Genomic DNA, 15729 nt, shown 5'->3' with positions numbered 1-15729 from the left:
GATGAAATGTAAAAGAAATGAGGAAACAATATATGATGATGCTCTACTCAATAAGCAACAAAAAATGTATTTGCAGTAATGTTAAGTCTAGTGGCATTCTACATATGGTAGCCTTGGCTATGGATAGACATCCAGTGCAGCAAATGTCAGTGGCCAAAACCTTCTGTCTAAATAACAGGAAGGGTGGCATAGTAAACACAGACTTGCTTGGCTTTGTCAAGCTAATGACTTGCTGCTCCAGTGACTTGTGAAACAGTGTTAGAGCCAAAATAACTAAAATCAGGAGCAGAATTTAATCTGTCACTCAATGGAAAGCCTTTAAGCAGAAACATGCAGCCACCCAGAGGGTGCACTCAAGTAAAGTGAAATTACAGCAAAAGCTCACTGGCACATAGTGAAGCCCCAGAACAGGTTGTGTACAGGAATGACTGAGGACTAGAGATTGGTTGGATGAATAGGGCAAAACACACAGTGTGTGAATGTCAACCAAGGTGCTAACATAAAACCATCAATCCTTTTAAATGTCTGTAAGCTTCATCAATGTGAAATACAGATTGATGCGGGGAGGAAGACTGTGCTTGCTCTCAGTTTTTGATCTTCCTGAATTTTCCCCCAAGCAAGGTTTTGATTGTGTGTTGCGAGGTTGTGCGAGCAATTCAGTATTCCAACGGCTCAGAATTAATAAATTCAATGAATTGTTTGTTTCCTCTGTAGTCTCATGGGAAAAGTGGATGGGTATGATGAGAAGTTACTCTGAGGTGAATGAGCTAAAATTAATCAAACACATCAATGGCTTGTTTTGCAGAAAAAAACATCCTGCCTCCTTTTCTGCAGCTGTCTGACGGTGGTGAATGTGAAACAAATAAGCATCCAAAATATATATCTTTGAAATTACAGCAAGGAAACACTGATTCTGTAAACAAACAGTTGAATATATTTACTAAAAAGAATCTCCAGGAAAAGAAATCAAAAATTCACTCCTATCACAAATGAACTGTTCAATAATGAAAATAGACAAGCCTTTTCAAAAGATGCTAAAATGAAAAGTATGAACAAACATTTGAAACAGTTTGTGTAATGTCAAGCAACTCCAACTTCGAGGCAATGACAGTTAAAATATATATTTTTTCATTTAACCAGTCTATTCTGAATCACTGACATCAAAGTTTCCTGCGATCCACATTAATATTCATGTGCGAAGAAAAGAAAATAAGACATGAAATGCAGATTAGCCTCTTCTGAGAAGATATGCAAATAACAATCCAGACACTTGAATCTTTTCTTTGCACATAAGCAGACAGTCCACATGAATTTATGCTGTATATGCTTTTATATTCAAATCTACCTACATGTATTTTAAATAGAGTTTAAAATTCATAAGGTCTTAGGAAATTGTTGTAGTTCTGTAAGGCCAAATATAGAAATAACTAGCAAGATTCATATGTCTGGACAGCAACAAATCAAATAAAGGTATTGACATATAAGAGCAGACTGGCTTTAATATTAAAGGGATTTTTTGGCAGTATTATAACTGTCTACTAGAGAGTACACAGGCATCATTGCTGTGAAGTCATGTCAGATGGACTACAAATAAACAATAATCTGACATGGAAACCCGAAAACACAGCCTGGGAATAACTCAGTATTAAAATATGAGTTATGCTCAGTGACAGTCACACATAACCTCTAAAAGTCCCAATCCCAAAGTTTAATATTTGTAAAATACCACTAGTTTATTGAACATAGTCTTTGGCACCTTAAAATGAGAGGACAATGTGGTGATGAAAATGATGTAATTATTTTTCTGCTTATCAATATGGCCAAAAAAATCCCTCAGTTCAAGACAATCTGCACTGTTAACAAGTAACTTAAAAATGCAATTGAAACATTAAAATAGAGTTCATCATACTGGAATATTATTCTTCAGGATTCAACATGAGACGGAGCTTTAATTCATGATATGCAGTAGAAATCCAGTGTTTGTGCATCCTAAAAACCACCACACATCTTTGCATTTCTGCATCTGCAAGGCCTCAAAGGCTCTACAGAAAGCTCCCGTATAATAGGAAGGAAATGCAATCCTTTGATCCTTAATACATATGACACAAGTGGACAAAAGCATGACTAAGCCTCAAGAAAGCCAAACCAAACGTATTACGTCACGAACGCCACCAGAAGATAAGAATAAATCAGCAACACACATTAACCTTATCTTAATAAAAGACTTAATGTAAAGGCTTTGATTCCACATGTGATATTATATATCTATGTATACTGCTTATACACATTTAGGTCAGATGTTGCTTTAAATCTATACGCAACTATATGCATCATATCTACCAGCTTAGTTCAAATAGAAATGTATTTTCTGAAATTAGTTTTAATTTGATCATCAATCATAGCATAGCATCTCTTTTTTCAAATGATGGATATCTCAACTTGGAACAAGCACCACATGTAAACGTACAGCAAGATAATTAATTCAAAATGGGTTAATTCCTCCCAACGTGCTAGTCCACATTAATGGGGAAGAGATAAGAGCGGTCTTAATGGCTGGTCAGAACTTCTTGGAGAAATGTAGCCAGAGCTGGCTTATCTAAATCCCCCTGGCAAAGATATCTGAATAGTCAGAAGAGAGTGCAGACGACAGCTTAAATTTGCCTGAAAAGCAGCTCTTATAAATACAGTAGAAGTTCTTTTGATAGTGCTCAACTTGCCTGTTCTGTATTAACTAACTTATTTAATATGTTGTGTTAAATGAAACAGAAAAAGCACTCATTTACCATACAAGCAACATCAATTTAAGATGTGAATTAGTGTGCCATAATAAGTGAAATACTATAAAAAAAACAACAACAAAAACGGTTATCTATCTGTCCATGCGGCTCTCCTGCTGGCTGAGAAGTTGTGGTAAAGTTGTGGGTAAAGAATTGTGTCCCTCCTGTGTGTCGGATGTCACTGAAAACACGAGGTGACCTGAGTTTGGGTTACGATGCGCTCTCTGCCAATGTTCCTTCGCTGTCGCTCTGTCTCAGCGGCCGCCTGCTGGAGTCTCTGTCCCCCTCATCCTCTTCATCAGACCTGCCATGACTCAGGTGTCTGCGGCACACAGAAGGGCTGTAGGGGTCAACACACACACAGACACACCATTATATCATTACTTGGCTACTTACAGTAGAAACAAAACTGAAAGGTGTAGGGAGGGGGGGGGGGGGGGGGGGGGGGGGGCTGTTGTAAAAATATGGCATGGAAAACCACAAGCAATTTAGGCTGCAAGATTACACTCTTCCCCAGGCAGTAAACAACACATCCCCTGAGGTGTGCATAGCATATGTGCCCATTGTTACCATGGTTGTTTTTAAAAAATTTCATTAGCACATAGTAAACATGCATCACAAAGAACATTTGTTGTTTTTTTATTTTAGTAAATACTCTGTGCACTTCATAAGGTGAATGTCTGGTGCCATCGTCAACCGAACATATTAAAAGGGCATTTAAAACCGGGGCTTCACATTCTTTGATTACGCTGTCATGACAACATATGGCATGACAAGCACTCAGTGCATTACTTGAATACCAACTCTAGAGCTTTAATTAATCCACACTGCCATGACCACTGGCCTTTAATACGTACACAAACAACTGAAACATGTCCTTTCAGCACGATAACACCAACAGTGACCAAGCTGAACTGTATTCACTCTATTTGCAATTATCCACAATGCAATAGCAATGTATTTTAAAGGATTACATATTTGAAAAAAGGGTTAACTACCCAGTGGTACAGCCTTGCCATAAGAACTGCTGCATGTCGGTGTTTCAAGATGTTTAATTAGTCTAAACAAGCACGACGTGTCCCATATTTTTAAGAAATGAAAACGAGTGCTATGAATGAGAACTGAAATTACTTACAGGCGTGTTTGTCTACAGTGAAAGTAACACTTTGTTTTAAGGAGGCGTTGTAATCACTTTTAGGGTTTAGCTGTTGCTGCACAGTGATCTTGGCAAAGTGGTAGTGTGGGAGCTCTTTAGTGGTGTTACAGATTCAATTTGGAACACACTCAGAGAAAGAAAAGAAAAGAAAAGAAACGGTGACTCCAAACTAAAACACTGTTTTGAGTCATAAACTGTAATTTTGTACGATCATGAAAACATTATTATTATTATTATTATATGGTTGACATGGCCACATCTATGTGCCAGTATGATGTTCAGTCCACCTAAACGGTCTTAATTCGCTCTACATTGATAAAATAAGATAGAAAGAGACAGTGTTAACTGACTAGAGAGGCAAACATGTTCAAGGACAAAGAAAAAAAAAGGAAATGCCGATGACATGCATTTTTCAAATTCACACAGGAGACAGAGAGGCTCAAACTGTCAGTAAAATTACTCTCAAAATAGATAGGCTGTTGAAGCATGGAGCTAAACGTAGCGTTTTAATTATAATGCCAAGTAGTCACATCAAGTCCTATCAACAGTCGTGTCACATATCTTTGAACTCTTGTCAGTTAACATGTTAAAGGAGAAAGAAATTGTAATTTAGGTTTTGCCTAATTGCCAACATCTGTTTGTGCTTTAAGAACAGCCACAGCCATCTAGCCTCTCTCAACACTATGTCATTATAGAAGCATCAAAAACAACATCAAGAGAAACAGTGCAATCTATCTTTGCAAAATGGAAACAGGAAACTAACACTGCTTTACAACAGAAGTATGTCTGATAATAGTATTTCAGTGCACTGCTTCTGATAGACAAACACAAAGTGAAAATTAACGTTAAGGAACTTCAGTGGCGGAGTACAGCATACCTCTCGATTAAATGCTTCAGCAGCTATATATAATGACATAGAAATATAAAACTGAAGTGACTGTCAGTTAGGCAAACTAGAGGACTAACTTCAGTGTGCTGCAGTAAATTGGTGATCTTCTTAAATGAGTTGGCAGGAGCAGAGGAAAACAAAGAGTGGCATGCACTAATTGGACAATGTGACCTTCGAAACACGTAGCTAGGGTTTATCTAGAAGATACATTAGTGTGTCAGAGTCCAAAAAATGACAAAACAGTCACACGTGGCAAACTCTGTTAGTACATTTAGTGAAAAATCCCAAATCAGTTTTGGCTATGCCAGGCTCCTGGGTTATTATCACACCAAGCGTCACCTTCCACTGTCGGTCTCAGTCACTGTCAGGCTTGTAGCGGTACTTCATCACCAAGCTATCGATCTTCTTCTGCTTCTTCTTGGTTTCCATCTTGCTAGATGGTCCACGCCCTGCAGGCTCATCGTCATCATCAGATAGTTGTTTCGGGGCCCTTTTGACGCTGCTGGAGCTGCGGTAGGAGATGGTCGAGTCGGAGGAAGAGGACTCGGACGACTTTGAGGAAGAAGAGGAATCCTCGGACTCGCTTTGCTTCTTCTTAGATCTCTTCTTGGACTTCTTGCCCTTCTTCCCCCTTGAGCTCCTTCTGCTTTGATGATCGTCTGAGGAGGAGTCGTCGGAAAGAGAGACTTTGCTTTTTTTATCTTTCCGAGTGCGGGAGCTGCTGGTGCTCAGGGTGCTGGATGGCCGAGGGCTGTAGTCCAGAGCAGAGCCGGATGCAGAGCGCCGCAGGCTGGATGTGCTGCAGCCGAGCCCCTCGTCTTCTCCTCTCTTCCTACTGTCCTCGCTTCCTGGCACCTTGTTCTCATCCTCTTCCTCACCACTAGACTCATCAAGTTTACTGCGCTTGAACTTAATGGGTTTGAAGCTCAGCACCTCATTGATGGCAGCTTCCAAGTCAGGGTCCAAGTAGTTGCGGTGGGTGACTGTTTTAACGTCAGAAGAGTCTGGCAGAGTGCCGTCTGAGGAGCGTGGCTGGGCTGGGGTAGAGAAGCTCCGGGAGAGGGGACTAAAAGATGAAGTCCCACCTTGAGTAAAAGCCACACTTTGATCATCATCGTCGTCATCATCTACACGCAGGCCAAATTCACTGAGGCCGCAGCTGCGGGCAAGGGAAAGGCGTGAGCCACTGCGTCTGTCCTCCTTCCAAGAGCTGCTGCGATGCAGTGAGCGTGGGTTGGAGTGGCTCACGCTGCTGATGGTCGACTTATTGTCATCATCCATGTCCAACATGCCCCTCCTGGTTGACATCCTGCTTGGAGCCACAGAGGACACCATGGAGTCTTTATCAAACTCAGGGCTGCTGCGGGAGGTCCAGCGGGACTCCAGGCCCTTCCTGGCTCTGCTGGTAGCTTCAGAATAAGCCAAGGAGATGACCGAGCCTTTGTCGTCTAAGTCGTCCTGTGAATGGCTCTTCTTCCAATCCTCCTGAAGCCCTCCAGACTTCGACTTGGCTTTGCGAATAGAGGCCTGGTCTGGTGTGTCAGGCTGTTCTTTGAGAGTGCTGAACAAGGAGCTCTCATCGCCTGTCCCCCCTATGGAGTCTTTCAGGTTGGATCGCTTTCTGTAGCTTAAGGAACTCATGACAGACGCTGATCTGTTCTGCTCTACCTCTTTCACGTCTTTACTGCCGTCATTCATCTTCTCCTTACCTTCTTTTACCTCCTTGCTATCTGCGTTTGCAGAATATCTAAAGGGTAACATTAAAATGGACGTCAGAGACAACCAATTGAAGACAAAAAAGAAAAGAAATCAGATCTCCACATATTGTACTTAAACAAGAAATTTGTAATGGCATCTTTTGGCTGCAACGCAATGCTTTATGTGGTAACTGAGACTTTTGGAACAGTGGCAGACTATTATTTTTGTCTACTTCATTATGTCCTTGGGACCAGTCAAAAGTCTATTGCTGTTATTTACAGTACACACTGTAGATAGGGAGGCCGTCAACCATTGAGGAGATCTATCTTACTGTGGCAGAGGCCCCATTAAGCAGGCGTGCCAACTGGCCACGGGCCACGTCAATAAATATGACAGCAGCCTCTTCCCTGTTCCGCCTACTGTCATTAGACAGATTACTGGGAGAGAGAGATGACACCTTTAATCACATGAAATACCCGTCCATCTGTTGCAAACTGCCCCAGGTAATCCTGGGCCTTTTTTTCACGGATGGGAATGTGGGAACTTTTATCACTGCGATACCACAGGGATGTACATGGTTATCTGTCATGATGCACAAGGACGTGGGCACTAACCTGGTGCTCTTCAGACTTCCCTCATCTGACAGGGTCTTGGTGGAGCCTTTGTTCTTCGAGAGCCAAGACTTAACTCCATCCACCCGGTCCTCCACCTCGGAATCTGTTTCCGTCTCATCCCCCCTGTGAAGAAAAAGAATCAGCTAGACTTTGACTCCAACACAAGACACCAAAGATTGTCATCTTAAAAAGTCCTTTTTACATCTTTGAGTGCAACAATCTTGCAATCAAGTGAGGTAAGTCCACTTGTTTTTAACTCAGATCAACCTACTTCAACAATTTTCTTAAATCCCCTCTGAGCTTCTTGATACTACTGAAATAAAGTGCCTTTATCTGCCTTGTCCAACAGTTCCAAATCAATGTAAGTAGATTTACTGACAAGAAATGAGACTAAATGACTAGTGGTGTGAATATTCTATGCAGTCTACCCTCACAGTAATTACACAAGCAAAAATAATTGTTAGTTTTCACATATCACCATTTGTTAGTCATGTAATAATTCCTTTTCTTATTATATTTAAAGGTCAGTATGATGCAAGACAATCAAGACAGGCCACAATTAAGCATGATTATTTGATACAATAATAATAATAATAATGTATTTGTGTTTTCAGTTGTGGATGAGTGATCTAGGCAGAATATAGGTAGCTATTGGAATCATGATTAGCTGGTTCTGGGCTGCTAGCATCTGGGTGGCTTGTCACCTGCTCCTGGTGATTGCTATTGGAGTGAAGCCAGAAGACAGCCCTGTGGCCCCATGCTTGACATAACAATCAATATACAGAGACCTGTGGATCCCAAATGAAAAAGCTCTGCAGATCCCACCTGGATAAGGTCAATCCTCATTCATTCCAAATACACTGTAGATTTTCTGAATTATGTATCCTGTTGTCCTAGAAGGCTAACGTGACGAGAAGTGGTGAGGAAAAGGAAGGTAGCGTGGCATAGCATTTAAGGCAAAACTGTCATCGTGGTTGAAATGTATTGGGGAGCTGAATTTAATGAAGAATGTTCCATTTATTTGAGCACACATTGTTTCCTTGTCTACATGGTGTGTGAAAACATTCACAGAGATGCATATGTTCACACATGCCTAAACTACATTTGACATGTGTTGCTCGGGTGAACTCTGTCAGAAAAAATTACATTTTCCATTATATATCTACAGTATATACCAAAAAGTGTGTGTATATATATATACACACATTCTCGGACTAGTTTATCCATCTGAGCCTTGAAACATGTTTCAAAAACTTGGAAAAAAATATTTATAAGGAGCAAACGTAATATTCAAAGAAGGTGTGAGATGACAGCCAGACTGCCAAGCTCTAGCATTTGTCCACGTAGCACATATCCATCTATGTAGGTCTCCCAGTGAACAGCGTACCAGTTCCTTTTGTCACCAAGCTTTGTGTCACAGATTCAGTCCTGTTTCCACAGAGAACAAAGTGTCCCCTCAGCTTCGTTCTATTTTTTTGGTGGTCTGCCTAAAAGCTAGGTTGGGTTTTTTTTTTTACACAAGAGAGGTGGTGTCGGCGCCGGTGGTGTGTGAATATTGTGAGGGAGTGAGCACAGAACTCAGATTCTTGGACTGAATGCTATAGAGGCTTTCAAGATTTCTAAGAGCATTAACACATTTAACTTTCTCATCATCCACCATACGGAGACAGGCTTTCTGGGTGGAAGGTAATGATGATCCCAGCGAGACTAAATGGCCTGACTATGTTATTTTCTACAGGAAAACCTCCTAATTTCAGAGTTTGAGAGGCGCCTCAAGAGGCTTAGATTGAGAGTCCAAGTACAGCTGTTATACCATCCCTTTATTTTCCACTGCCTCTCTCCTTTACTGCATGCTAAATACAAGTGATAAACACCCACCAAAACAAGATAATAGGTTCATTAATACTAGAAAGTTGATTACACATGCTGCCCATTTGTCATCGCTGTGATACTGCGACTTTTTCAACATGATATATCACACAACAAAATACTGAAACCAGCCCACAACAAAAATATCTCCTTATTTTCCCCTCTTTCCAACACGCACAAACACACACACACACACACACACACACACACACACACAAAATAAAAGGTGGCTTGCAATTGAGTGCTGTGCAAATGGTGTCACAAACGATTTGTCCTCGGCCCCGCACTACTAGCTAACCAGTCCTGAGGCTCGTAGATACAAACAAGCCCCAAGAATTTAGAAGCGAACAATAATAGCTTCTGACAATTGGCCCGCACTTGCTGTAAATCATTGTCACAAATACTCAGACTCAGCATCAAATCTCGTATGGCTTGGTTCTATCACTTAAGCACTCGTGGTACCAACACCATGTTCAAAAGTTAACTAACTAATAAGCTAATTATATATTGATGAAAAAACTATTCCAGTCAATCGATATTGATGGAAGCCTTTACATCGTTTGAACTGCACAGTCCTACGTTATATGCCACTCCTGTACTTAATGTCCAGCTTGAAAAACGCTAAATCAACTTCTATTATCCGCCCCTACAAAATTTATAATCTAGCTATTGTAACCTCTGTTTTGAAGCATTGAGTACAAAAATACTGAATAGTAATGTAGATCATCTGGAAAATCCACTTCATAATTATAAGAAAAATCACCTCCTCAGTTATTGTTCATCCATGCTGCTAATGCAATGATGTCGAAGGAGGGAAAAATGCAATTAAGTAAACACGGAAAAAAATCATTGCTCTTTTCCTTGGGTTGCACAAAAACAAAAGCACTGATACACACGGGTTGTCTGATGAAAAATGGATAACCCCCCAAAAAAAAAGCATATAAAGAGTGTGACGCCATGTCTCTCTGAAGAAGCAATCAGAGGATAAAGCGGGAAATTACGGATGGGTATATCCGCTACAAACTGAAAACTACATTTATTTGCTATGCTCTGATGAAGGTTTAAATTATTTAACATGCCACAAAAATGTCTTTCACTGTATGAAAACTGAAAGAAAAAGGGATTCAGTCGGTCAAAAGAATATCATTAGGGTTCAAAAATCAATGACTACACATTTTACAAGCAAGCAAGGTGAACATTTGTATTTAGAGTTAAATGGTTCTCAACACAATGCAATGAAATTGAATTAGTGGAGTACCTGCATGCATGGAAATCAAAAGCGTTTGGGTGAAAACATTTCAGTAGCGCAGCGTGCCATCCCTATCATTCTTCCCAGTCACAAGCATCACAGTTACGTGAAAATGCATAGCATGTTTAGTAGCATACAGTATGCCCAAATTTGTCCAAATGCAAATATATATATATATATATTTTTATTTTTTTATTTTTTAGTTTGTTTTCAACCAGTACAGACATTTTTTTGTCTGAACTGTCAGACAACTAATATTGGAAATTTGCTTATATGTTATATTTTTTAAAGGGACATACACAGTGTAGATAATGCCCAGTGCATTCCCCGTACAATCTCAGAGAGATTTGGCGTGTGGTTGCATGTGCTTTATAAAAACCATCACAGCAGCAGAAGACTGGTGAAATTCAGCGGAGTTTGGTGCAAATCAGCTTTAAGCCAAGATACAAATAAATTCATGATGAAGGTGTATGATGAGGCTGCAAATGTGTCAGGCAAAAAACATATTCATGGAGAAAATGATGCAGTATTACCATAGGTCTGTAACACTTTGCTGTTATTTTATTCATATTTTCTATAGTGGTGAGACTGGCTTAAAGGAGAATGCCGGTGTCATTTTGAGTCTATTTGCCATTCTAGTTTACATTCTGCAAAGTATTCTGTGTGCCATCAGATTTTTCTTGTACCTTCTTGATGTTTGACGGTAGAAAAGCAAGCCCTGGAATCTCCAACGTATGTGTACAGACGGCTCTGGACACTTGGCACAAAATAATACAAAACTAAAAGAAACACCGGGGCCATCCTTGAAGCCAAGCTTTTTATCAGAGATGTGCACCACAGACACAGCTTTCCATTCTTTTTTAAATGACTTCTCCTCACAGTGTTATTGTGAACAACACAAACCGAGATGATAAGGAATACTGCAATATTCTCTCTTGTGGTTGAAACGGGTGGGAAAGAAAAACGTGCAAAAAAACATAATGACAGAAACAAAGGATGCATTTTCCGTTCTCACGTTTTGTTCTTTCTTTTCTGATATTTTGTCACCGTGTCTTGCAGACTGCCAGAAGTGTGGAAAACCCAAAAGGGGGTACAGGGAAAGAAGAGAAGGTGAGACACATACAGTACAAAAAGAGGACAGACTGAGATAACAGCAAATAAATAGTTTTACACTTACACGGGCACATAAAATAACTATTGTAAAGCACCGACTCAGTAAATCAACTCATGCTGTAGCCGGCCTTGTCTCGAACAAAGGTGTTGTGTGTAATGTCTTCCTTTTTAAAGGCCTGTATTACTGCAGTCAGTGTTTAGCACAGTGGGCTCAGAGCTAGTATAACCTCAAACCCTCTGCAAAGAGGGAATAAGTTACCCAAAAGGGGAAACCATCGCAAAAGAGAAAAGATTTGAAGCAGGGAGCAGAATGAACCATGTGTATTTGGAGAACACACAAAGTGTAACACGACTCGCAGAGTACTAAGGAGGTTAGGTAGAAATTGATGTTGGAAGATGTGGGAAATAGAGAATGAAAAGACGCAAGTTGAGATTGACAGGCTACTTAAAAAAACTAGCAGCTCTCATTTTCTAAGTTTCGTGCAGCAAGATGACTTGCGCTGGTACCCATGCCTCTAGCTACAGCCCAGTTTCCCCTGATTTACTAAGCCCATGTTACAGATCTATTGAGGCAAAGGCAATTATATCTTTCTTCAGAGAAGGTTAAAGCTGCGCTGTACCTGTTGATTAAGTCATCATTGTCATCACTCTCCATCTCGTCTTCTATGGCAGCCTGCAGGTCTCCTATCCTCTTGAAGGCCAGCTTGATGTCCACTTGTAAACTCTGATTTGCCGCCTCTAAGCTCGCGATATCCATTTCCTGGTGCAAGGATCACAGCATAGCAGAAGCACGTGTTACCTCCTCTAGTGTGAACTCCCATTGAATCTTATCAAGTCTCCCAGCACTCAAAAGCCTTACCAATTCATGCTTCTTCCGGCTGGCCTCGGCCTCCTTCTTGGACAGCTCTCCCATTTCTTCTTTCATGTCTCTTATCTGTCTCTGCATTCGCTTATTCTGGTCCTTCTCCCTGTTTTCTGCATCAATGCGTTGGTTTCTCTCCTCTGTCAACTTTTCGAGGTTCTCCTTCAGACGACCCACTAGGCTCTGGAGAGGATTTGAGGTGAAGTGCGAGAACTTGTACTTACAAAAGTGGACAAGGGAACAACTCTTGTTATACAATGATCTCCTTTGTTCTGTATTTACTCTTAAATGTTTGTCCCTTAAAGGTCCCATGGCATGATGCTCTTTGGATGCTTTTATATAGACCTGAGTGGTCCCCTCATACTGTATCTGAAGTCTCTTTTATGTAGACCTTAGTGGTCCCCTTATACTGTATCTGAAGTCTCTTTCGCAAAATTCTGCCTTTGTGTGGAATTGCAGCCACTAGACCCAGTCCCACAATGAGCTTTCCTTAGCGTGGGCCATTTCTGAGTCTGTAGCTTTTGAGGAGGGGGGGGTAAGGTGGACCGGGGGTGTGGCCTTGACCAACTGCCACTTTCCTCTTTTGAAAGCCATGATGTCTCACTCTCATGGGTGGGCCAAATTTTCTGGGTGGGCAAAGCAGAGAAATGGGAGGCAACCTTCCAGATCGGCCCATCTGGGCTTTCATTTTCTTAAAGGCAGAGCTGGATACCCAGGGCTCGGTTTACACCTATCACCATTTCTAGCCACTGGGGGACAGTAGACAGGCTGGGGGAATGCAAATTAATGTTAAAAAAAATCCTTAAGTGACATTTTCATGCCATGGGACCTTCAAAGCATGTCAAAATGTCCCATGGTCGATGCTTTTCTTAACCAGCAACTCAAAGATCTGGAGCTATGCAAGGGGCTTCATGCCCTCATTTTATATCATTTCTACATCTTCATATATAGAAAATGTAATGTCAAATGTGCAGTCATATGTTTACTAAGCATGTCTTTTACACGTACAAGACGGAGGATTATCTCACCTCCAAGCGTTTGATCTGTGTCCTCTCAAACTCCAGCTTGGTCTCCAGCTCACGGATCTTGGCCTCCTGACGGCACACAAGAGACTTTTCCACCATGGACTGTTCTTGGAACTCTAGCTGGCTCTGCAGGGAATGAAGCTGGAGGAGGGACACAAACACATACACACATACATGTAAACACACACAACTGTCTGATAGCAAGCACTGACTTCACACCTCCTTCTTGACCTCCATTTCCTCTTAAGTAGAAAGAACTAGGAAATTGTGCTGATGTTTATGTGTATGTATTAAATGTAAATTAATGTTCACTTTTTCACCCTTTTTTGTGTAAACTTAATCCATCTTGGTACATGTAAATATTGTGCATCTAGCCCGAATAATGAGCTCTAGATAAGACCCCATTTCAGTAACAGTGAGTCACAGTAATTTCACAGGCTTTAGGAAAGGGCGAAGCTTCATGCAAAGCACGTTCTATCTGAATCGTTTTCTCATGACTGATAAAAAGAAGAAAGACATGTCACAACAAAACCGGCCCGAAAGGCTGTATGGAGCCTAATGGGGGACTGAGACAAGGAGGATTTGGAGCTCTCCTTTGATATTACTAAAGAAGCTCGATTTCCCGCCTACTGGGGATGAGATAACAACTTCAAGGTCAGATGCTTTTAGATGGCTATCGCTGCCTTTTCTGGCAGGTTTTAACAATGCCTTGCAGCCTGCTATGTGTCTCTAGCGTTGCCAAAACATTTCTGATGGGTGCATATAACTGAGTGGACCAAAGCTTTGGCACGCATACAGCTTAATCTAATAGAAACAAGGTCTGCTGTTAGGGGGTGGCAAGAGCTCAATTCTGTCCTTTAGTGAAATTATGTTTGAAACATTCTGTTGAAGGCAGATTTCATTTGTTTAGTCTACTATATATCAAGACTTAAAAGAAGACACCCTCTGAAAGTCCAGAGTATGTAAGGTGCATGCAAACAAAGCACTAGATGGCCATATACTTGGTATATTCAGCTTTAAGAGCCCAGAGGAAATCCATTGAGCAAACAAAGGCATCCACAAAGACAACAGGTATGCATTAATACATGACACACATGACATGTTAAAGGTTATCCTCTGAACAAATAGTGCTCCGTTTGAAAAAAAAACACTATTATTATAAAAGCACTATTATTTTAAAAGTGCTGTCATCAACATAGGTCTGAATCAGGTGCATTAACCTTTTAACCTCATAATCATCATTGATGCCGAGGCTCAATCATTTAGCTGATGACTACAGTAAATCCAGCTTTATGATTCATATAATTCACATACAAAAGCTGTTAATAAGTGAGCTGTAAGCCAGTTGTACAATATGCTAACATGCTTCCAATTAAATTGCTGATGTTTAGAAGTTTTAATGTAATCCAAGTTAGCCATCTTAGTTTAGTGGGTAAGCATGTTAACATTTGCAAATTAGCACTTAACAGCACAGCTGAGGAAGAAGGGATTATTATATGTACGCTATTTGTGTGCAGGAATAAAAATTAAAGGTCCCATATTGTGAAAGATTTCCGTGTCTTTTTTTGTTATAAAGCAGGTCTAGGTGTAGTATTGAAACCGTCAATCCACAGTGTTATGTATAAAGTCAATTTATTTAGAAACTGCACCTTTAAACGAGCCGTCATACTGATTCAATGTCATTTTGATGATGCATGTTCTGCCTGGTACTGTGGATTATCAGTTAAATTTAAAAAACGGACTGGAAGTGATGCAAAATAATGTTATCCGCTACTACCCCCCCATCCTACCCCCACAGACTCATGTTGGTGAGATGCTTTTAAAAGGGTAGGGCTACTGCCAGTACATGTTAGAGTGGGGCAGTTAAAGTTGAATAATATGTATAATGTCATAAATGGCTCTGCTCCCAAATATTTACACTGTCATATAAAAATGGTTCATACACAGCATCATCCCAATACTAAGGCCCATTGTCTGTTCTTGTAAAGTGGCCAGAGTCAACAAAGCAGCTAGAAATGCACTTTCCCTCAAAATTGTTAATATTGGGGGGGGGTTAGACATCAGTTTAAGGCATTTTTATTGAATAGAGTAGCCAATCTATTTAATTATAGCAGACTGATTATTTTATGTGATCTGTGATTTTCTGCTTTTACAATGCTCTTGAACCTTGGATGATTTGTGTTAAATAGTAATGTCATTGTCCTGCAATAGGACCATGTTTCATGTTGGAAATAAGTGTTCACAATTTAACATGTTATCCTTTGGATTGTGTTGTCTGCTGAATCCAAAATACATCAAATCCAACAAAAAAGTCAAGATTTCAATACGGTTCTGATGTTTCGATACTATTTGTAGTAGAAGTTGCTGTTACAGTGCCGTTACGGTCATTTCCTGGCTGCAATGATGGTGCGGAAACTACGGGAGTCTAGATGTGGAGGACCCGGAAATGCTGACCAATCAGAGCAGACTGGGCTTTT

General features: G+C 40.6%; 1 protein-coding gene across 10 annotated transcripts in view; it reads right to left on the bottom strand.

The window, feature by feature from the left end:
• Positions 1–1047: 1047 nt before the first annotated feature.
• The window catches only part of LOC117955254 (unconventional myosin-XVIIIa-like), a 61906-nt gene continuing 47224 nt past the window's right edge, over positions 1048–15729 (bottom strand). For 5 of the 10 annotated variants that reach the window (XM_034889592.1, XM_034889593.1, XM_034889588.1 and 2 more), the window contains 7 exons: positions 13256–13393; positions 12225–12410; positions 11986–12125; positions 11268–11312; positions 7135–7257; positions 5162–6569; positions 1048–3117 (listed from right to left, as the gene is read on the bottom strand). In XM_034889592.1, the coding sequence (XP_034745483.1) occupies positions 5177–6569; positions 7135–7257; positions 11268–11312; positions 11986–12125; positions 12225–12410; positions 13256–13393 (2025 nt within the window). In that variant the 3' untranslated portion in view covers positions 1048–3117; positions 5162–5176. The remainder of the gene's footprint in view (positions 3118–5161; positions 6570–7134; positions 7258–11267; positions 11313–11985; positions 12126–12224; positions 12411–13255; positions 13394–15729) is intronic. The other 5 variants (XM_034889596.1, XM_034889590.1, XM_034889591.1 and 2 more) reach the window with 3 other exon arrangements.

Source organism: Etheostoma cragini, chromosome 13, assembly GCF_013103735.1.
Source record: "Etheostoma cragini isolate CJK2018 chromosome 13, CSU_Ecrag_1.0, whole genome shotgun sequence".
In the NCBI taxonomy this organism is placed as follows: Eukaryota; Metazoa; Chordata; class Actinopteri; order Perciformes; family Percidae; genus Etheostoma; species Etheostoma cragini.
The sequence above is the reverse complement of the archived record's forward strand: the minus strand, read 5'-3'. Positions and strand labels throughout refer to the sequence as shown.